Raw genomic sequence first — 24,242 nt, 5'->3', positions numbered from 1 at the left:
CTAACCATGGTTTTGACCTGGAGGCCCGTAAAAGGAAAGTACTTCAAAGTGTATTCTGCTTTACTAGATTGGATGGAAGTTTCTCGGAAATAGCTTTTCTCAAATGCATGTTTTCCCTTTTAATTCTGTATTTGGATTACTACCTCTAATTTCTCTGGGTATCACGTCATCCCTGGAAATATGTTGCTTCTTCAAAATTATTCAAACTACTTGGGGTACTCCTATATATTAACCTTTATATTTCTCTTCATCTTTTTCAAGTAGCCTGTGATTCTCTGGCTGATACTGTCTTCAATACCGTATGGACGTTGGGCTGCCGGCCCTTTATGAATAGTCAACGAGCAGCCTGCATCTGTGCAGAAGAAGAGAAAGAAGAGTTATGAGGAAGAGGTAATTCCTTCCTGGTTTTGAGTGACACCACAGCTGTCAGTCTTGGAGATGGTAGTATGGCAGATGTGTCTCATACTTTCTTTCAAAAGTTTGAACACCACAAAGCAGGAGAAAGGAAACATTATTCTACAGCTGAAAAGCGAGTCCCATCCTTTGAGGAGAATTGGAAAAAAGCATGGAATGATTTGAAGACTACTCGTCATGTTAACACTGGTCGCCTCAACCAAGATATATTTGCCTGGAAATTCAGTTCTTAGTTTAAAGACTAACATACTGGGATTCCTGGCCTTTGATAATTATATTCATGGGTGAATATAATTCCCTACTATTTGAGAGGCAATGACTTGCCTCTGGTCCATGTTTCAGTTGCCAGTAAGCATCTCACATCTAATAAAGTGCACTTTTTAGAAAATTTGAAAAGGGATAAATGAATTCCATTATCACCAATATGCTTCCATTTCATTTAGAAAAGAACAGAACCCAACCTGGTAAGTTCCACCAATGATAACAATTATTCCCACTGGTACTAAAGAGATAAAAACAGGTGAACAAGGTCGGAGGTTTACCTGATAAGGCCAGTGGAGGTGGAGGTTGAATGGAGCAGGTCTCTGAGGTCCCGTTTTCCTCCCTCCGTGAACTATTCATGTTGACATTCCCAAGTCCTCAGCTGTGTTAGAGTCATGTTAAGATCTGGGAAGCACTTGGTAAAAGCTGCCACTGACAATAGCTAGGTAACGTCCCTGAAATCTGCCAGGTATGAGAGACAAAGGGCCATTCCCTAAACTGTGGTTCTTCACCCTGACTGTGGATTCGAATAACCTGAGGAGCACTACAAACACAAAGAATCTCTGGGTGCGGTGCCTGCATACTGATATTTTCTAAACGCTCCCCTAGTGATTCTGATGCACTGTGAGGGCTGAGGGCCAATAAGGTCAGGGATTGGCAAACGAAGGCCCATGGACCAAATTAGGCCCAACACCTGTTTTTATAAAGTTCTATTGGAACATAGCTATGCTCACTTTTGTTTATGGCTGTTCCTGTGCTTACAACAGCAGGGTTGAATAGTTTTGACAAAGACCGTATGGCCCAGAAAGCCTAAAATAGTTACCATGTGGCCCTTTACAGAAAAAGTTGGCCAACTCCTGATCTAGATAATTTTCTCCTTTCCCTTCCTTTTGCTAATTTCACTGGTTCCATTAAGAGTTATTGATTGTAGCCATTTCTAAAAAGAAAAAGGAGAAAAACTGTTTTTTGATCTTGTGTAAAGCCATAAAATCAATTGGCTTACTAAGAAATTGGGTTTAACTGCAGATAAATTTATCTCTGTGGTTTATGATATTTATTTCAATAAAATTTATTAAGCACCTAGAAAATAGAGTATGGTATAATTTTTTACCTTTTTCTATTATCTTATCAGTCTGAGGGCATAGAACGCCAAATAACAGGGCAAATGGTGCCAAATTTTAATTTTGTCTACAGTTCAGTCATTGAACCACTTAAGTGCATGTTAATGAATTTATTAACATTTATTAATTGAAAATATTTCACTTAAAACAATATAAAAACATCAAAAGAAAATATCACAAAAGAGAAAAACCAAAGAGAATTTTTAGTACATACTTAGATTGATAAACTTCCAAATCCTCTATAACTAACCTGCATTCGAATTAAAATTTCAGGGTATAATTATTATTTACATATTTAAGGAATCATTGGGTATTTAAGTCAATTTAAAGCAACTATTTAACTTTTTAAGTTCTCCATTTGGAATATTATACTCAACTTCTGATTTAGTGGTCCTACCGCACTTAAGTGTTTTATTGCGGGAAAGAAATGGGGGCAATAGACTGAGCAGCTTTCTGGGTGCGCAGCGTGGCTTCCAACTTTAGGAGGATGAAGCCCCACCTGGGTCAGGTTGGTCAGCAGTGAGGTGACCTTTCCTGACTCAGTGAGCTGGAATCAGAGCGACTTGGTTCTGGGAGTTTGTCTAAACCCACAGTATTAAAGAAGCACGGTGTTCTAGGGTGTTGACTGATGTTCTCAGAGGGTGTGGGAAGTTCCAAACGGGCGGGCAGCCCGAAGCCAGGACTCAGATGTTGGGCCATCCTAGTCCTCCCAGTCGATGCTGATTGGGCCACCTGTCAGCATCTGGCTCTGTGGACCAGCTGTGTCCTCTCCTTCCACTGCCTCACGGCGCATTCGCCGGTGGCAGCCCTGGGCACAGCGGGAACGCTCATCCAGCATTCCACAGACAAGGACCCGGCAGTGCAGAAACACTTCCTAGAAAGACCATAATGATAATTAACAAAAACAACGATCACCAATGCCACTTGTGGGGCACTTTCTAGAAGCAAGACACTATGCTAAATGTTTCATATATATATTATCTCATTTCATCTAAACAATAGCCCTTTGAGGTAGATGTTATCATCTCCCTTTTATGGATGAGGAAACTGGGACTTAGAAGGGTAAGGAACTTGCCCAAATTCACTCCTTTACTAATGTGGCAAACGCACTGAGGCCTGTGGGTGATTTAAAACCCCACAGCTATAACTTCCGCCTTCGTGCAGGGACGGGAGAGGCCTTAGTGAAGGCCACAGCTGCTAACGCTAGCATCCTCAGTCTTCACGTCAAGGTCTAGGAGTAACACTGGCTCCCACGCACTTCTGTGTAAAACAACAAGCTCTTTCTCCAATCTTCTTCCTGTAAGTAACTTCCCAAAGCGTGCTGCCTGGTGAGGAGGGAGGTTAGGATTAGACATCATGTTAGCAATCGTTCTGGAACAGCGATGTAGCTGGAAAGGACGTGAATATGCGTACTTAAATGCAGTACGTAAAAGATTTTTAGTTTCTTAAGCTTCCTTTTGTTTCTTTCAACAACTCTACTGAAACAAAAAACAAAAATACTTCCGCCTTAACATACTATATGTAGCCTCTTATAACCTCTATTCATGTATATACACTTTAAAAAAATGTATCATTCAATTTGCATATAAATTGTTATGGCAACAATTTTTCATATCTCTTTTTTCTATATTTATCATTTTAATAGCTGCATAATATTGCATTAATTGATATCCTATCTGGGGGCTTTTTTTCACCCCCCCCTTATAAAAATGCTCTATAAACACATCTGACAAATCTCATTTTTGTTTGTTTTTGAGAAGCTGTCGGAATTGGAATTTTTAGATAAAAGAATATGATGATTTTATGGTTATTATTACATATTTTCAGTCAACTTTCTAGAAAGCGTATCAATTTATACTGCCACTCTATATTTCTCCCTATAACCTTGCAAGTGTTGTAACTTTTATAAATTCAATATGTATAAAATAGTGTCTTTTAATTGTTTTAATTGGCATTTTAAGTACTATTTTCACTGAACATTTCACTATTTGGCTTTTCTGTGAATTTTCCTTTGCCATGTGACCACCACACAGGCTTCTTCAACCATGCCTGCCCACAAGGATTTAAAGTTGTGATCATACAGTATTTTCTTTGAACAAGCACAGCTATTTTATTGGAAGGGAGGCAGATAATTGTGACATTCATGAAGGTGTTAAACTTCTAGATGGTCAGTTTTACAGCATTTTTTCATAGAGATAATGCAGATCCTAACTCTGGGTTCATAGAATGTTACAGATTGGGACATCAAGAAAGAAGGCTAGGCGTGGGGGTGGTTTACAAGCTAAAGGTATTCTGCTCACCTTGTGGTCTTTGCCCACAAACTTGAAGACAGGGACCTGGAAGTGCTTTGCTAGGTGATCCCGTGATGTGTACTGCTTCACTGAGTCATCAGAAACACAGCTGAAGGTAGGAGAGGGTAGCATGTAACACTTGATTGTTTCAACAGAAGTGAAAAAAGAATCTAGTCCAACATATTTGGTCCAAGGGGAGGCAAACTGGGTGGAGGAGGCTGGGCTGCACTCAAGCTTTTTGAGAATGAAGGAAAAATGAAATTTCCTCCTTGTGAAGACATCTCAGACCCAGCCCTGCTCATTAACGCTGTCTGTCCCATCTATCATTCACTAACTGGGCACAAGGACCTCCTGTTAATGTACTGAAGTATTAGCAACAGCAACAACATTTATTTCAAAGGTAGCTTTTGAAATAAAGATAGCTTTATAAGGCTGTATTTTCATTTGTAATATACCATAGGAATTCTGCATTCACGTACTTTATTATTGGTTTGAGATAGCTTTTCTTTAACTAGATTTTCTAAATACTTGTTGGACACCTAATCGACACTAGCTCCTGAAGAGTCAAAGGTGAGCAAACCCCAGTTTGTGCATCAAAGAGCTGCATAAACAGCTAAGTTTCTTACAGAATAAATGGTTATATTAGGACAAAGTCATTCACCTCCATTCCTTTTTGCTCTCAGTCAGTACCACCACAGGCAATATTATTATTTTTTAACTGATGGAATGACCACGAATCTTCATTCCTTCAGGATCGAAACTTCGGGTTGTTGTATTTGATTATGATAATATTTTATTAACCTTTATTACTGCATATGGAAGTACTATGAGGTATGTAAGAAATTCCATTATGTTCCAGCAGTGTACTCTCCAAAGTGTTTTAACTGGTTTAATTCCAAATTGTTTTAATTCCTCTTTTCCCTAATTTAATGCTAAGTTGTAGTTTGATAGGGTTTTGGGGTTTTAGTCTCAGATCTACTGCTTAAAGTGAACCTCCTAGGCTCACCCAGGGTTGGCTGGGGGAAAAGAGTCTTTATTGACTCTCCATTTTGAGGCCAAGGTTTAGTATTGATGAACCTTTTCTCCTTAAAGGCCAAGGATCACACTTGTAGTAGCTTTTCCATTCTGAATTCTAAAAGAACTTTTTTTATGAATGTATTTTCCTTTTTATGGATAACTAACAGTTCCTACCTACCAGGCCAGGAAAAAAGTGGGGCTCAGATATAAAAGCCTATGGAACTGATATGTGCTCCACATGCTTACAGATCACTTTCTAGTTCATTGCTAATTGCTGTTTGAGTGCAGTTGAAAAATCCAATAAAATTGTTTAAAAATAAGGCATCTTGACTTATATTACTACTACTGCCTTATTCCCCTGGACTGAAGAGACTCGAAACATATAATGTGTTTTCTGTTATTTCTTGTATTTATATACTCATTTTCATTTTCCTGAGGTAAAATTAATTTATACCATCTTCTGATTATGTTCTATAATAAATATTTATTGCATATCTAATCTGTGCAACACACCCTGCTGGCTGCTTCAGAGGATGTAAAGATGAATAATATGGTCCATGACTGCAAGGAGTTTATAGTCCAGTATCTACGACAATCAGAGCAACACGATATTAAAATGGCACTTTTCATCTAAGTGCCTCATCCTTTTCAATTTATATTTACGTAGAAAATGCTATTATTTTTCTTTAAAAGAGAAAATGAAGCAGAAAGAGTTGTTACAGGGTAACATATTACAGAAGAGAACCCAGGATAAATTCTGCCTCTTGATTTGGAGTTAGTGGTGATTAGACAATGCTAGTTTGTTAACTCCAAGTTCATGTGCTAAAAGAAAAGATGGTATAGGAAAATCCAAAATATCTGATTACCCAATATGTTTGTTTTTCTGGAGATTAACTTTAATTCTACTTTGCTCAGGCTTGCATTAAATTATTTTGCATTCTCAGGTCATATGCCAACAAAAACTAGAGGAAGGTGAATCAGAAGTATTAAATATCAGGGGAAAATAGCCTGATTTAAATGTAAGCTGAGGACAACAATCGAACAATTTATAAAAATAAGTAAACTGCATTATGTTTATCTTAGGGCTCTGGACTAGCCCCAAATTACTAATATGACAAATGCTCATTCAAGAATTCATTTGGCAAATATTTAATGCCCCTTTTGGTAGGCTAGGCATTGAGGAAGAAGGAGAAGGAAGGAAGGTTTCTAGTTCAGATCAGAAGGAATCAGGGAGGCTTCATGGAGGAAAGAAACCCTGCTGAATCTTGAAGGACCAGTAAGAATCAGACAGGAAGAAAAGAGGAAGAAGATTTCAGGCAGAGGAAACAGCAGGTGCAGAGTCAGGTGGGGTGCAAGGAGCGATAGAGTTTGGGAATTGCCCACAGTTCCCTTTGGCTGGAGCAGAAACTGGAGAAGGCAGAGGTCAGAGGGTGAGGCACAGTGAGCCAAGCTGAGAGCAGGATTTTATCTTGCGGGCTCATCTCACACGTACCCTTGTGTGTTATCCGTTACTGCACTCGAGATGGAACTATTTGCCTGGGAACAGTGTAAACAGGCCTACACTGAGCGGTTTTGAGTTCCTGCCTCTGCTTTTTAAGCATTTTAATTTCTTCTACAGCATTTTTTTTTTTTTTTTTTTTGCTGTTTTGTATGTGCTAAGGGCTGGAAAATTAAACAGCACAGCTTCTTAGAAAACTATACACTTTAAATATGTGTATTTATTATATGCAATATACTCCAACAAAGGTGTAAAAAGTCATTTAAAGGAACCAAAATTCACTCGCCCACAAAAAGTAGATCCATTCCCTAATCTACTTAGCACTAAGTATGTGACTGAAAAAAAGAATTTTAAAAAATGATGCTTCTACTCCTCATTTTAAAACTTTCTGGAGATCACTTTAAGTTGGCAAGAAAACAAAACGGCTCCAGACCTCTCGGAGACCTATTACTGGCCATCCAAAGCAGCTTAGAATGAGAAGTCTTCTGCATTCTGAAAATAAGCTAAGGAATCTGAGGCTAGAAGTCCTCCTGCTGGTAAACAGTTAAATTCACCAACCAAAGGAAATCAAGAGCTAGCCAAAGGTTTTCAGCTTGTGTATATATATATTTTTTCCTCTTGACTCGCTGCCCAGGGGCTCTGGGAAGCTGAGATTTGAGAGTTGGGATTTCGGAGGCTGTGTTCAGAAGCTGTCCTACAGTCCTAGGTGAAAGATAACGAGGGCTGGAATCAAGACAGTAAGAGTGAGATAGAAGGAGGTTGGGATGTTGCTACTTTTAAAAAAGCTTCCAGGTGGTCCTCATTGCATCAGGGGTTGGAAACCACTGTGCAAGAGATCGATAGCTGCAGGTGAAGGCTGCCTGTGGCAAGAGATCCGGGGAGATAAAAGCAAAGTAGAAATTTCAGAGTCTATTAGGCCGATTAGGAAAGGGGATGCACCTGAGGCCCACCTGTGGCGCCCTCACTTGTCCATTTCTATTAAGCTGACTCCTGACTCCACCTGAGATATATCCCACCTGACACTGAGAGCAAGGAAGAAACTGATGAGAGACCACAATGAGTTTGCCAGTGTGAGTGTATTACATTTCCTGGGAAGGAAGCAATGGGTGTGACAACTGCTAGGCTTCCAATGACACTGTGAGACACACACAGTTCTCAATCCAAGGATCCTCGGGAAATATGAAATCTCCTTTGTATAAAACAAGCAAACAAAACTAAACTTCACTTGTTCTTTCTTCTTCTAAAACCTACCAAGTACTTCTCTCTCCTTCATTACCAAGCTTAAGAGGGATCTACATATGCTGCTTCCACTTCGTCCTTGTCTTGCACTTCTCAGCGCCACCTGGCACTCACGCTGTCCCTTCTCTCTGAGCAGGTTTATCAATGCTATAGTTTCAACAATAAACAGGGGTGACTCTCTGTCCTTTATCTCTAGTCCTGACCTTGCTCCTGGGTTTAACTGATAAGCATTTGCAAATGTCCACTGAACTTCTCTTCCAATGTATCCTCAGGCATTTACAATTCAATATTATTATTTGAAATTATCATATTCAATATTTTCACCTCAATCTGCTTTTCTACCTACATCCTTTCATCTTGGTTAATGGCATTTAGTCAGTAATCCAGCCTGAACCCTTGGAATCATGTTTGATTCCCCTCTCCGTCACCAGTTTTTACCTTCAAAACATCAATAAATGGTTTCTGAACTAGTTAAGAGCTCACAAGAGTGCCGTGTCATTTTTGGATATGACTGAGCATGTCTGTGCATTTAGAGGTCGGATGTGAACTGGGGATAATAAACAGTTTAAACAGCATAATTACCCATCCCGGATAAGGTAGTACTTCAGGATCTCATCGATCTTGGATGTGGGAGTAGCAAAGCAGCTCTCCACCAGGCTTTCTAAGCCATTCACGTGCACCAGGGGCTCAATGCCAAAGTAGAGGGAGTCTCGAAGCTTGAGGGTGGGCAGAGCTTCCCGGTAAGGCTCTTCAAACTCATTGTCCTTGAAGATCTCCAGAGTGAACGGGAAGATTCCATGACTGCGGCTCATGATTTCCAATGGAGTGTTTCGAAGGTTGGGAACGTATCCTTCAGAAATGGTGTAGAGGCGCGGAAACTCGCAGGTCACCGGGATCAGCAGTTTGCTGGTTCGGATGATGATGTCCCCGCTGCTTCCTGGGGTCTGCTTGGGTAGACCTGTCACAAGGTTGCTAGCCACGATCTTGTCATTCACCACCTGAGCCAGGCCAGGGCCAGGAGAGGAAAAGGTTTTATGTTTATTTTCTACAGATTTGGTTTACTCCCTTTTGACCACAACATTCTCCAAACTTCTCTTTATTTCAAAATACGTTAGAGATTTGGTTGCTAAAGCCTGAAGGTTTTTTTTTTTAACTGTTTCTCCTCTTTTTAGCAAGATGTTCTGTTAAGAGTTTTACATACTATTTCATGGTTAACTCACACATTCCTTCAGAGTATCACTCATAAAACCTGAACTGTGCAGAATCAGCAAATTCAAACTTCTGATATTTTAGAAAAGAACAGCTTCTGTCTATTATATTTTTCTAGACTCCTCCATCTGGTGATCAGGCTGCAGCATGACCTTGGGCTGAACTCATCCACACGCAGAACTTCAGCTGTCACATTTATACAGATGATTTTCAGTTCTTTATCTCCAGCCTTGTCTGCTTTCCTGTGTACCAGAAACTCTGACTCATCATTTCCATTTGATTATCCACAGATACAAGAAACACAATTTGCCTAAGATGGAACCACCTTCTCTCGAATATCTCCCCCATGTCTCATCCAAAGTCTAATTAGCTCTCTGATTTTCTCTTAGTCGGATTCAATAAATATTTGTTGAATCAAATGGTCGCAAGGGCCTCTGCATGGATCTCTTGGATCCAGGTCCTCTTTTTTTCTACCCATCTTGCACTCTTCTGATTTCATTACAACAGTGCCTGCCTAACCCCATTTCTACAGGATAAAGCCCAAACGTCTCACCCTAGCACACAAGGCAGATCTTTGGAAGCACAGTCTCCCCCCATCTACTTTTCCAGTTTCCTGTTCCAACAGGAATTCCTTGCCAGTCAGGCTGTATTGCCCATTCACTCAGCATAAGGCTTAAGTACTCTCATCTCTGAAACGCTCCTTGTTTTCCACCTGAAACACCCTTTCTTTTCCTCTCTGCCTGTGTAAAGCACACACATGCTTCATCCCAATTCAAGTCCCGCCTTTCTTGACTGCTCCAGTGTTTGTCCCTTTCTGGACTCCTATAGCACCTATCGCCTGTGTCACCGTCTCTTATTTATATTTTGTGTGTGTTGTCATCTCGATACGACTGTGTACGTTCCTAAAAGTCAGGAATCTTGTTTCATATATCCCTCAGACTCCTGGGCCCAGGGCTGTGCACAGATATTTCGGATGAAAGTACAAACATTTTACCTCCATCTGGTTCAATACTCAAACTCATCTGCTACCTTATAAATGAACCATCATCTACACCAGTTGCTTTCTTCAAGTAAAATAACTGGTCAGAGGGAATGTAGCCAGCCTCGGTACTAGTGCTTATGCACTAAGGAAATTGTCTGCACATATTGGACAGGTGGGACTATTTGAAAACAGAAATAGCAGAATTCTTCTTAAGTCCCTGTCCTCATAGTGCTAGGACCAAGGCAAATGCTCAATAATATATTTGTTAATGAATGGCATATGATTTTTTTGAGCTTCATTCTTTCATGTGGAAATACTTCATCTATGACACAAGCCACACTGCATACTTCTGTCAACCACCTCCCAAATAACTGGCTTTTGATCATTTCCCAAGTGTCGTCTAGGAAGAACCTACATCGACCACTGTGCCACACGTCTTGAGGGAGAAGAGGATGTTGACATGGGTGCCATTGGACACTCCTCGGCAGGAGGTGTTGGTCAGGAAGAGCTCCAGACCGCCAACCAGGTCCCTGGGGATGCTCACTTCAATGGTGTTCGACTTGCACAACACGGGGACTGCAGCAGAAAGAGCCTACCGTTAGAACAGGGAAACCTGAACTGGGAGAAGGATAAGGAAGGCTTCTAGGAGAAATCATTTCACCCTCACATGATGAACTTTTTGTTTTATCCTCAAGGAAATCATAAAGCTCATAAGGCTTAAAACAAGTTGGTGTATAAAACCAGGACTCCTGGGGCTCGCCCCGTGGCCGAGTGGTTAAGTTCGCACGCTCCACTGCAGGCGGCCCAGTGTTTCGTTGGTTCGAATCCTGGGTGCGGATATGGCACTGCTCATCAAACCACGCTGAGGCAGCGTCCCACATGCCACAACTAGAAGGACCCACAACGAAGAATATACAACTATGTCCTGGGGGGCTTTGGGGAGAAAAAGGAAAAAAAAAATAAAATCTTTAAAAAAACCCAAAACCCCCCCCCCCCCCAAAAAACCAGGACTCCTAACTCCCACAGTTGTGGTCAAATAACGCTCCTCAAATATATTGTTCCCTGAATGAGGAAATATTGTGTTCAAGTTCCAATTCAACAAACATTTATTTCAGTGTGGCTAGCAAAACTCCATGAACTGAAACACCAAAAGGATTAACTTTTAGCACAAATACAATTTATTGGCAATATAGAAAAGTACTGCTTTGATATAGGCTTAAATTATAAATGGTACTACTTTGACTTTACCATTAATTACTGCCGCATAAAGGGAGGTAATAAAAACAATGTTAGTGCACTTGGGGAAGAGTTCCAAATTATCCTTGCATTGCTCAGTAAACCATAAACTCCGACTATAAATTCCACTTTAATTTAATACAGAAAAGATTGCTTTTCCTTAGCATTCCCATGCCGACTTCTCCAGACTCTACAAATACCCTAAAGGGAACTCTTACGGGCATGGTCAGAAAATATGTGAGGATGATATCAATATGTGAGGATGTATTGTAAGAGTGGCATAGTATAAAGAAATCAGAGATAGGTGCCCATTAAATATTTGCTGGATGAATGAACTGATATTCTGGACATACATAAGTAGACTTCTAGAAAATAGTTCTCAGGGGATTGTTGACGCTCATATTGTAAGTGTAGGGAGAAGAATCAGTTCCCTATGGCTTTCAACTTAGTACCTGTTAGAAAAGAAAAGAACTGCATCAATGTCTTAGACTTCTTGCTGAAAGAGCTGGTATTCTAAAAGATGAGAATCTGACACACTTGGGTGAGGAATGCAGAGAGATTCAAGGGGAGGAAGTCAGAGCAGAGGTTGAGCCCATCTGGGTACTACCTTGGCAAGTGTGGTTATCCTCAGACAGCACTAAGCCCCGGGGGCATTCACACTGATAGGCCTTCTCAGACATAAGGCAAGAATGGCTGCAGCCACCGTTGTTATTGTGGCATCCTTCAATGTCTGCAATAAAAACCAAAAGAAAAGAGAATGATCTTATAGCCCTCTTCCCCAAGAATTCTGGTTCTTAGGATGGCATTTTGCACCAGGGATTATGCTTGACTCATCACAGTATCAATGGGGCCTAACCCAGTCACTGAGACACCTGGAGAAGCCCAAGGAAAAAAATGTTTATTAAGTGTTTTAGCTACAAAGAGCAAGCTTACAACATCCACAGCTCTAATCACTCAAGCTCGTCATTTTGTAGAATGCCCTTCAACCTGGATTTGCCTGTTTTTCTCATGGTCACGATTTTGGAGAGGAAGACCCAAAAGTCATTTCTTAATTGCCATAACATTTAATCCACCCAATTTGAAATTCTGTAGGGTATTGCTGATGTAAAAGGGACTGACAGAATATAAATTCACCTGGACCAGCTAGGTGGCTCAGAGTTATTGCCAGCTGGTTGGATCGTCAGCCCTTCTCTTCAAGTCTCTAGAAATAACAGCTCTGGAGATAGGGGTCTTGGGCTGACATCACACTATAAAAATGAGCCTTAGACGACAACTAAAAGAGTCCATTCAACTGAGCTCTTTGTGACATTCCTCTTATGAGGTGGTTTGAAAAGCTTCCGTTTTTAAAGTTTTGCACTTTCAAAAAGCATGCTCAATCAAATGGACAAAAAGGAAAAAATATTCAGTTGAAAACTGAAGAAACTGCCGTTTGATTTCATAGTCAGCAGAAGAAAAATAATGACCTTTGTGGGCTCTGGACATAATCTTTTAGATCAAGGGTCCTGAGACTCTGGCCTGCTGCATGTTGCTGAGGATAACGTTCTATCGGCACACAGTCTCTCCCATTTATTCACCTATCGTCTACGGACGCGTCTCACTACGAGGGCAGAGCTGAGCAGTTTCAACAGATTCGTGTGCTCCACAAAGTCTGGAAAACTTACTGTTTGGCCTATACAGAAAAAGTTTGCTGCCCCCTGTTCTAGGGTAAGATAATAAAAGGAAATGCTTCTAAATCATCTAAGATGCTCAAGGAAAGATACGAGCTGATTTCCAATTGAAGCTGTAACACTCAGTTCAATAATAGTGAAAAGAATAGTTCTTTGGAACATCAGTAAATTAACTTGGGATGAATCTATTTTTGTGAAACACATAGAGAGAATAAATTTGCAATGAATTAATCTTTAGAAAATTTAAGAGAGATTAGGCTACACCTGTTTATAAATCTGTATAATTAAAAAGGATAAGAGCACTCCTGTGGTCTTTTGAAATAACTGACAATGCTATATAACAGTGTAGACAAAAGCATAAAAATATGCTGTAAGATGTTAAAATCAACATTAATGGAAATTTTTTTCTTAAAAATGATCTTCATTAAGTCATTTAATTTCTCTGGGTCTCAACTTCAATACTTGTAAAACGAAGGTGTTGGACTAAATGTTCATGCACTCAGGATATTTCCAGGTCTAAAACTGCAAAGCACAAAATAAATTAAAATTCTAAACTGGCTTAAAGGATTCAAGTCTCCTACAAGGATAAACCAAAATGTTTAGAATGGATATATCCGGCAAGTGGGATTGTGGGTCATTTTAGTTAACTTTCTTTTACTCCTCTGTATTTTCTTCTATGAACATAACTCTTTCATAATAAAAAAAAAAACAAGAAAAATTACTTAAAAATTAAAAAGAGATTTTTATTAACAAAAAGAAGATACAATTATCTAACAGACTAGCTAAAGAAACAAATATGTTTAGACTATTAATAAAACTTAAGGATTTAAAATACAGATCTTAATTCTAAAGTGTAACTGATATACAAATTTTATCTTCTGCTAAAATACTTTTCAGTTATGATTATTAGCTTTTAAAATTATATGAGGATTAACTGTAATATTCCAATAAAGCGCTCATGAATAATTATAAATATTTCTCATGGAACATTTCATTAATATTCAAATATGCAAAGATTATTGCATAAAATAATTAAGATTTAAGGAGGATTCAGGACATTACCCTTATTCAATAAAATTTAAAGCACATTTAGTCTTGTTATAAAGGGCAGTAGTTTAATATTCTGCCTAATGGTCCCTCAGTTAACAATGCAAACTTTGTTGCATGGAGTAAATTGTGGGCACTAGACATAATTTTTCCCTTTGGGGTGGTATTTTATTATTTTGAATATAACTAGAATAAAGTGAGCTCTTCTATTATAGTCTATTGTGCCACAAATTCAATTATCCTCTGGAACAAATCATATGTCCTCTGTGAATAATAATAATTAAGCCATTTATCTCTTTATGTAATCTGCAGAGAGTTATTTTTTGTCACTCAACTCTCAATGTCATGAGGTTCAGACTTACTAGAGCAAGGTGATGAAATTTTAGCTGTCATAATTTGCAAGGGCAAATGTGCCTTAGAGAAGGGACATTAAGTTTTATATACTAATAGAACACAATTTCCATTTCAATTATTTGGCATACATTATGAATTCTTTTTTACTACTTAATCATATGAAATGTATACAGCACTTCTGCTATTAAAAATAGATAATTTGGGGGCTGGCCCTGTGGCCTAACGGTCAAGGTTTTCTGCACTCCATTTCAATGGCCCAGGTTCTTGGTTTCGAATCCCAGGCATGGACCTACACCACTCGTCAGCCAAGATGTGGCAGTGACCCACATACAAAATAGAGGAACATTGGCACAGATGTTAGCTCAGGGCTAATCTTCCTCAAGCAGAAAAAAGAGGAAGATTGGCAACAGATGTTAGCTCAGGGAGAATCTTCCTCAGCAAAAAAAAAAAAAAGAAAGAAAGAAAGAAAGAAAGAAAGAAAACAAGAAAATTTTACTTAACTCCAAAAAATGTATTAATCTCCAATTAAGCATACAGGGAAAAAATAGGCTTCATGTAAACCAGTTTACTTCCAAGATGCTAAGACTTACTTATGAAACTTGGTTAAAAACACAAACTCTAAGGCCCATCCTGCCTCACTGAATCAGAGCCTCCAGGAGAGAGGCCTATGGAGAGGCCGGTTTAAAAGCACCCTGGTGAGTCTTCTCAGCGGGGAAGCTTGAGAAACACTGCTGTAAACCGTTTGTTATGCCACTTGCCTCTGTTATCTTGCTACTCTAGGTGTGCTCCTTGCACCCACAGCTTAGGTGTCACCCAGAAGTTATTTAGAAATGCAATGTCTTCGCCTGACCCCAGACCTACCGAATCAGAATCTGCATTTTAACAAGATCCCAGGTAATTCGTGGGCACATTAAAGTTTGAGAAACACAGAATACCCTATTTTTATTTCCCCGATTAAAACATGGCTCTCTGCCTCCTGCAAAATGCAACAACTCCCTCCTGTTAAATCTTGGAGACAAAATCAGTAGTGAATTCTGTCTGCGACACGAACATCCTCAGTGATGGTGGACTCCTTTTGCCATTTCTTTACACAGCCAAATTGTTACTCTCCTCTAATGTTGTGCAGTTTCATGAACATCAAAGAATAAGCCAATGGCTCAGCTTGGGCTCTTCATTTGAATTCCTGCTTACTCATTCTCACCTTCACAAGTCTTGCCATCACTTTTTAGCACACGGCCAGCCCCACACTCACACCGATAGGAATTTTTGAGGTTTACACAGATCTCACTGCAGCCACCATTGTTTTGCTCACATTCATTTTCATCTGTAGAAGAGAAACCACATTATTACATACTGCTAAGCAACTCCAACTTTTCCCAAGCCCCTTAGCAGAATCTCCACATCTTTTCAGATCCTGTTGACACACTTTCGACAACCCAACCCCCTCGGTGTGATCCGGTATAACCACTTCTATCAATCTGATCTCCACCAAGTTATTCGTCCATTTGCTCTCTGCCAGAGCGGAAGGCACCAAGTTGCTTGCCAGTTCCCTCCTAAGGGCAAAACCGTGGGGAAATGAAGTTACTTTTGTTACTTGGGTTCACTTATTTGTCTGTATTAGTGAATCTCATTTTCTCCAATGTGTTCCTGAAGATTTCCTAACTAAATACAAACCTGTAAATCAAATTGAGTTTTAAATACATTTAAATACATATATTGCAGAAGGAAATATCTGACAAAATGTTTTGTGAGGCAGTCTTTTGTTATAACATGAACAACCGCCCTCAAAATCTATTTTAAATATTAGAATATTCTCACATTGTAGTTAAGCAATGATTGTTAACTTTTTAAGGATCTGATGGGGGCCGGCCCTGTGGCCGAGTGGTTAAGTTCGAGCGTTCCGCTTTGGCGGCCCAGGGTTTTGCTGGTTCGGATGGTTCGGGCGTGGACATGGCACCACTCATCAGGCCATGCTGAGGCGGTGGCCCACATAGCACAAACAGAGGCATTCACAACTAGAATACACAACTATGTACTGGGGAATTTTTGGGGAAAAGAAGAATGTGGCAAAAAAAGAAGATTGGCAACAGTTGTTACCTCAGGTGTCAAGCTTTAAAAAAAAAAGAATCTGATGAAGGATACAGACTCTTGCTACAAAAAAGTGCACAGCTAGCAATAAATGTCGATCTCCTTCTTTTTACAAACAAAGAAAGGGAAGCTTGGGAGCTAAATTTGTCAAGACCTGGATATAGGATATAAGCCAGGGACCAGAGCTTGAAACCCACAGGGTGACAGAAGGCATGACCTTGGGCCCAGGAGAGGAGATAAGCTGGAACTGAAATCTTGCTTAAGTCCAGGACCCCAAAAAAGGTCTCCCAACAATGAAAGGGGGAGTAGCAGAACTTTGCTCCAAGGCCCAGGGAAGCAGTAAGGAAGCTTTCTGTCTGAGGTTCTGGAAGAGAGAAAAACCTTCATAAACAATGGAAACCCCAAGTTGGGCCCTGTCATGGTTGAAGTATGAAGTTATATTTCCTACGTAGTGTGGGGATATTGAAGCTGAGAAACTGTTAAATTTGGCCTGGACTGGTAAAGCTTCTGTGAAGCCTGACAGAAGCCTTTGAAAAACTGCTCTGTAGTAAAACTTCCACAAACCAGGTGATGAGTGGAGTCCCACGGAAAAATAATTACAACAGGAGGTGGTTTGCCATAAAACACTACACACGAGGAAGTGATTCACTATGAGAGAGAGCTGGACAAATAATAAACAGAAGGCTTTGAACTGAAGATAACCAAATAATCCAGAAAAATTCATAATACAAGGATTTTAAAAATCACTAAACTGATAAAAGCAAGGATAGTAACCAAAATAAAAGAAGTGTGTAACAAGACAAAACAGAATTGAAGACAAACAAACAAACATGTAGAACTTGTAGAAATGAAAAATGTGGTCTCTGAGATCAGAATCTTCATGGGGCCCCTACTACCTGAGAAATGGATGGTGAGAGGCGTGAGCAACCTTCCTGGATGTGGCCACACTGGTGTTTGGGTCCAGGCCTCTGTTTCAAGCCTGTATTACTTGGCTTGGGACTGATTTTTTTAAAAATTTTAATTGAATTCATAATAGTTTACATCAATGTGAGATTTCAGTTGCACATTATTTCTCGACTCTCACCACATAAGTGCTCCCCTTCACCCCCTGTGCCCACTCCCCACCACTCTTCCCCTGGTAACCACTGAACTGTTTTCTTGGGAACTGATTTTTTAATGTAAGGGAGAAATAAACTTCTACTTACTTAAGCCATTGTTATTTGAGGGTTTATTATTATTTACAGCCTAGATACTCTATGCCCCAACAATTCCTCTTTTATCGATATACTGTATAGAATGCCTCATGGATGGGGTAAAGTATCATTTTTATGTTAATTTTAAGAACATGCAAAACAACGCTATATATTATTATGGGTACATATATAAATAATAAAATCGTGAAAACAGAGACCAGAAGAACACACACTAACTTCAAAACACTGATTATCCCTAGAGGGTGAGAGAGGAAAGTGAGATGGAGTGAGCTGGCTTTACTTGTATCCGTAAAATTTTATTTCAAAGAAAAGGAAGAATAATTTAACAGAAATATAAAGCAAGTCACATGTGTAATTTTAAATTTTCTAGTAGTCACATAGAAAAATTTGTTAAAAGAAATTGGTAAAATTAATGTTAATAATATATTTATCACTTAATCTAACATGTCCAAAATATTTCATTTCAATGTATAGTCAATAATAAAATGATTGAGATATTTTTCCTTCTTTTTTTGAACTAGTCTTCAAAATTCAGTACAGCGTATCTCAACTCGGATGCTAAATTTCGTCAGAAATACTTGGTCCATATTTAGAGTCATAAAATTTACAGCTGGTTACTCAAGATGTCCCAAACTTTTCTGGTTTTCCAATGACTGAATCAAGTAGCAGTTTTAAACATAAAATGAAGTAAAATTAAAATTCAGTTTTTCAGTCACACTAGCCACATTTCAAGAGCTCCATAGCCACACACGGACAGTGGCTACTGTATTGGACAGCATAATTCTAGACTATCCCTACAGATGATATAAATTTGGCTTGTGGCTTTAATTATAAACTATAAAGGCAAACACCATTCCAAGTGTTCAGAAACACAAACTGGAAAATGATGGGCTCTGAGTCAGGAAGAGTTTTTTGATTTGTCCCTTTGATCCTAATAGTCCATTTCTACTTCAAGATTAGTTTCTTACCGAAGCATGTCTGCCTGTCGGGGCCCAGCACGGTTCCTGGAGAGCACGTGCAGTCACTGGGATCCAAGCAGCTGCCATGGCAGTCCTCATCACAGATGTCATAAAAATCTATGGAAGGACAAAGATGACCTTTCATGAGGGGTAAGGGCCAGAGGGCATTCCCATTCGTGAGAAAGCCTCAAGAGTTCAGTCACGGGGTACGAGTTCCTAGCCACCATCAAGAGAATTCTAATTGTTCAGGGTTTACATAACCCAACGGAAAGAGATACTGCCCCGGGACTTCTTCTGTCATTTAGATCAATGATTCCCAACTTCAGATCCACAGGCCCTTGGGTGGCCATAGAGTTTCTGCAAATCTAACGCCTCACCAAACAAGACCTGTAGACTAAATAATTGTTATGTCCTACACTTCTATGGACTCTATTTTTTAAATGTGTACAGATTTTGATGGGATTAATAACACAAAAATTCATTTAAAGGCATTGCTGATCTCATTACTGATCCCTTTATGTATAATTTTTAAAAATCACTGGATACTATTCACAATGCTGCCATATGGATCTCTGATATATATCTTAAAAAAGGGTCCCTTTCTATTCTTCAGGAATTGTTCAGAAATCTAAGAACAGATCTCATAAATCACAGTCTGGAGGTATCTGTGGCCCTAAATCAATGTTATTCAGACTCTGAGATACTATTGTCACCATGATGGAACTTCATAAGGCACTTTTCTCTTTGATGCCATCTGTGGCCTTGTGAAGGAGGAAGGAGAGCACGGGGAGGGTACTCACGACCACAGTAGACATGAAAGCAGACACTGGGCCTGGTCAGACGATACACATAGTAGCCTCCAGGGCAAGCCTTCACCTCCACCGTGGTGTTCCAGAGGCAGCAGTTCCCATTGAAGCTCGCACAGGCCTGGCGTTGCACAATGCCATCACCTTCTAGAGGGTGGCTGCCATTGAGCCAGACAGGTGCATGGGTCCCACAGTGGTTTTCTGGTATGCAGAAGGTGGGCATGGCATCCCCTGCCATGCCAGTGAAGCGGTACCACTCCCCATCCACATGGTTGTCACATAGAGGTGGACCTTGAGACTCATCAAATTGGTGGTCAGTATTCCTCCAGGGCTCATTCAGACTGATGTAAGCAGAACAAGGATCTAGGGCTGGGGATGAAAAGAACACCTCAGAGGCAGCATGTGTTTCAGGTCAAAGTGTCAACAGCCTGAGTCCACCTTCTGGGTCTTGCATTTTGGCTTTTTGGGGTTCAGAAAGAAATAATCTCAAGTCCCAAAAAGTTGCTGTTTAAGGTTGTTCAAGTTGACTTAAACATGTTTCATAAATGCCTTTTACAAAATTATTTCAAATCTATTTCAAGTTTAGTGTTAGCATTGGACTGAACTTTTTATTTGCAGTAATCATTTAATGGAGGGATGATTATTCAGACCAAGGGAGTTGAGGATTATAGTCTCCTTGAATTCTGCACTTGTGAGACAATATTTTGAATATTGTGTTCACATCTGGAAGCTATATTTTATGAAAGTAATGGACAAACTTGGTATCCAGAGGAAGGGGGCCAGACTGAGAAGGGAGGCTGAAAATTATTTACTGGGGAAGAAGCTGAGAACTATAGGTCAAAGAATATGCATATCAATTTTCAAAAATCTGAAACAGGTTTGTGGAAGAGGAGGTAGGTATTCTGTTATAACAACAAGAACAATTGTTATGGAGAATCACATTTCAGTTCACCTACTCAGTAATGGAGAGGCTGTATGAGAGTACGGTAAATTCCTCATCTTTGGAAATTTTCAGAAAGTATTTGGATGCAAGATTCCAAATGATGCAAGATTGGTCGTTTGTAAGCAAGACTATGGGTGGAATTTTGCACTAGTGGGAAGTTTGACTTAATAATGTGTAAAGCTCATTCCACTGAAAAGGAAAAGGCCTCTGGTGCATGTCAGCTGCTTTGAAATGTGCTGGCAAGTAGTTATCAAAGATATTCTCAAAGTGAATTTTGGTATATATTCCATCAGCTTATTGAAAATTTCATGAACTTTGCGTATTCACAATTAACCACAGAGTCGCTATCTATAATACAGAAACATTTCCCAAGCGCACATTTGCAGCGCATAAATTGCATGAACAAATATCAAAAACATTTTAATGACTAAAGACACCAATATCCCCAATATTCTCACTGCTTCCCTCAATTTCAGGGAATCAGTGAATTAATGTAGGCATCTACTGTCCTTATGAAAAATCTAGAAAACCAAGAAATTCTAGAAAGGAACACTAGCCAGAGAGTACTATCCTTCTTAATGCAGGTGAGGCTGACTTAACTGACATTTTAGGCAGGGAATTCACATTAAGGTTGATACATTTTGTGGGCAGGAAATTCAATTTTAGCAAATACTGCACAACAATTAAATGTGGATGGGCCACGATCATAAAATCTAGGTTGTCTAGAAAATATTTTGGATTTTCCCAGTCTACATCTGAAACTCAACTTTACTCTCTAAACTTCAGCTGCTTGTAGAGGAGGGTGTAGCCTAGTGCTAATGGCCCCACCCAGAACGTGACAGCTTGGGGCAAGAAACAAGTAGGATATTGCAATTTCTGGAAATCACATATTTGCAGAGTTGCATATGGCAAGAGCAATCCTCTCCTTTAAAAAGTCTCTGAGGTGTCCCAATTGAGCCCTAGAACCTAGTTTGATGTCCCTTGAAGGGAAGAAATGTCCTCATATAGACTCTCTCTCCTCTCAAAAGGGAAAAATTCCCTCATCTTCTCTCCTAGCTGTGGTTCACTTCTGAAGCAAGGTTTCCAGGGCAATTTCACAGGCGATTATAAATTCATAGAAATATTTGGCTCATCTCTTTGGCTCAAATTTTATAAGCAATGGTTAGGTACTCAACTTTTAATGGCTTTTACAGAAATTCCCAAACCTCCCTCAATAACATGATTTATAAAGTTTCTCCTTAAATTTAATTGTCATTTCCTGTGCTATTTGTTAAAAGCTCACTTTCTCTCTTGTGGTAGGGGATAAATGGCACAAACAGGAGAAATTTACCAACAATCTTCTTAAAATAAATAAATAATATATGTTTTTAAAAATTACCCACGCAATATTTTCTAACATTAAATATACCCATTCCACTCCACCCTCTTTTAAGGCAGTAATCCAATCCTTTAATAATCTGGCCACTGGTGTTAATTCCTGTTTTCACTCTCAACATGGAGCCGGGAATTTGGTATTAAGCCTATTGCGTCCTAAACTGCTGACATATATACTCCTCAAATGGGAGCGCTTCAAAAAGAACAGCCCCGAGGGTTCCTGTCAAAGTTGAGTCAGGGAGTCCCCAGCTTCCCAGAACGCAACCCTGCCTTTTGCTAGGGCCTGACTGCCCTACCGGTTGCCCCTCCCTGGTGCCCCTAGTCAGGGCGGGCACCTCTCAGCGGAGGAGCGTCCCCGCCCTTTCACCGCGGTGTTTGCAGAACTGCCCTCAACTCGAAGTACCCCAAACTTAGGTGTGCACCCTGGATGCGCCTCTCCTGTGCTTGCCGTCGCCCTACTCTGCGACCGCGCGCTGGGTCCGGAAGCCCCACTCTCCTTTCTTCCTTCTCCCTCCCTCCTTCTCTGTCCCTTCTTACTCTCCCCTAACGCTTCCCGCTTCCCCACCTCCTCTCCCCTTCCTCCTTTCCTTCTCCCTCTTCTTTGCTCTCACTCGTCCCGCCCCCACCCAAATCTCCAGCCCGAAAGTTCTCCCTTTGTCTTGCTTCTGACATTGAGTCAAACGTCTTTAGAAGGGCTGTAAAAAATAAATAAATAAATAAAATCTAAAAGCTTTAGGAGGGAAGAAGGTGTATGATGGAAGGGACAGGAGGTACTAGATGAAGAGATAGCCAGGGAGGAGAGCAGGAAGAAAGGCGAGTGGAAGCTGAGGAGAGGAGGACTTTTGCTAAAGCGACTCTTGGTTAGGTATTGGCAGCAGATACAGAGTGAGTAATTAAACTCAGCTCAAGCCTATTTGTTTTTAATAGACTATTGTTTAGAAGAGTTTTAGATTTGGAGAACAACTGAGAAGCTAGTTCAAAGAGTTCCCATATACCCAGCACCCAGTTTCCCATACATTAGTATGGTACCTTTGTCACAATTAACGAACCAGTGCTGATACATTATTATTAACTCAACTCAGTGGTTTAATCCAATTTCCTTAGTTTTTGCTTATGTCTTTTTCTGTTCCAGGATCACATCCAGGACACTATATTACATTTCATTTTCATGTCTCCTGAGTCTCCAGCCTATTTTTAATGTCTATCCCTAAAGATGCTAGTTACCATGAGAACCCTGAGTTACTCTGAAGGAATAAATCAGGGTCAATTAAACAGTGAGCTATGCAAGAGTGCCAGGAAGGATGGTTCTCTCCATTTCAACCTCCTCTCGCCCTGGCATCCAACTAGAACTTAAATTCTATTTGTTAGTAACTGGAAGTGCAACTTGTCTTTGCCTCGTTGGCCAGTTTTGTGCCAACCCTGAGGAGGGGGACAGTTTAAGATTCACTCAATCTTTGCAAAAAGTCATATTTTCCGATGTCAAGAATAGGAAGTTTGATTTATCCAGAACTGGGCCTTTCATGGGGACAGAGCATTCAGTCCGTCCCTTGTATTCATTAAAGAAAAAACTCTGTCCTCACCTCTAAAAATCATTTTTTTTGCTTTTAAAGTCGCAACTATAAAAGTGCCTAGAATATGAAGAGGTTAGAATTCCTTTTACACATATTCCAAGAAATACTTAGCTCGTGAAAAGCTTGGATATGGCAGATCCATGGAAATTCTGGATGTCCAGACAAGAGACTAAATGGAACATGAAACAAATCCTCTGAAAATATATCTACATAGGTTATCAATGACTTTCCTTACAATATTCTAGAACCAGTATTTGGGATACTGGAATCTGCTCTTAATAATTTGTGCAATAATAGCAAATTCCCACAACAAAAAATGCATTGTGCCAAGTACTTGACACAAGACTCACCCCTTGGTGACACAGGTGTGATTGCGATGAAGAGGCAGGTGAGAAGCAGGAACTGAGGCATCCTTCTGGACCAGCCACCAGAAACAGACTGGAAAATCCTCATAATTCCAGTTTTCTTTTGTCTCCTTATTTAAGCACTTTCTTTTAGAGGCCTCTGGGCTCTTATGAAGAAAGACTTTTCAGTACTTGTTGGGGCTTTATCAGAGGAAGAGGATGAGTGGGATAAGGTGTCCATTGCTCTGGCCTTGACCCCAGATAGAAGCTTTGCTTTACACTGTGAACAGGGTTATTTTATTGATATTTTTCTTTAGGAAAAAAACCCTTACAATCCCTCATCCTCCTATTGTTTTCACTCCAGAATTCCCTGCAATGAGACCTCCAGTATCTTATCCAGAAGGGAACTTCAAATGAGGGACATCCTCTCACATCAAACTCTTGTTTGGTGACTGCTAGGAATTGAGTTCATGATGTCGCAGCCATAGCATTGCATACTAAATGAGAATGGGATAAAGCCAAATTGTTGGAACTGGTCATTAGGAAATGTCTTGGTTGGAGGGTCAAGAAGTTTACAATAGCACACAAAAACGTAGTAAGGACAGGT

General features: G+C 40.0%; 2 protein-coding genes across 5 annotated transcripts in view; one reads left to right on the top strand and one right to left on the bottom strand.

Moving 5' to 3' along the window:
- The window catches only part of PLA2G12B (phospholipase A2 group XIIB), a 29,341-nt gene extending 27,582 nt beyond the window's left edge, over positions 1-1,759 (top strand). For 2 of the 4 annotated variants that reach the window (XM_014858900.3, XM_014858902.3), the window contains exon 4: positions 262-529. In XM_014858900.3, the coding sequence (XP_014714386.1) occupies positions 262-383 (122 nt within the window). In that variant the 3' untranslated portion in view covers positions 384-529. Of the gene's footprint in view, positions 1-261 lie in introns of all 4 variants that reach the window. The other 2 variants (XM_014858901.3, XM_070489960.1) reach the window with 2 other exon arrangements.
- A 134-nt stretch (positions 1,760-1,893) lies between these two features.
- OIT3 (oncoprotein induced transcript 3) lies at positions 1,894-23,828 on the bottom strand. The gene is made up of 9 exons (XM_014858897.3): positions 23,642-23,828; positions 19,398-19,772; positions 18,607-18,714; positions 15,538-15,660; positions 11,876-11,998; positions 10,448-10,608; positions 8,424-8,839; positions 4,097-4,196; positions 1,894-2,670 (listed from the first exon to the last, which is right to left on the bottom strand). The coding sequence occupies exons 1-9, from the start codon at positions 23,742-23,744 to the stop codon at positions 2,497-2,499; spliced, it is 1,683 nt and encodes a 560-aa protein (XP_014714383.1). The 5' UTR covers positions 23,745-23,828; the 3' UTR covers positions 1,894-2,496.
- Positions 23,829-24,242: the final 414 nt, after the last annotated feature.

The sequence above is a fragment of the Equus asinus genome, chromosome 2 (genome assembly GCF_041296235.1).
Source record: "Equus asinus isolate D_3611 breed Donkey chromosome 2, EquAss-T2T_v2, whole genome shotgun sequence".
NCBI lineage: Eukaryota > Metazoa > Chordata > Mammalia > Perissodactyla > Equidae > Equus > Equus asinus.
The sequence above is the reverse complement of the archived record's forward strand: the minus strand, read 5'-3'. Positions and strand labels throughout refer to the sequence as shown.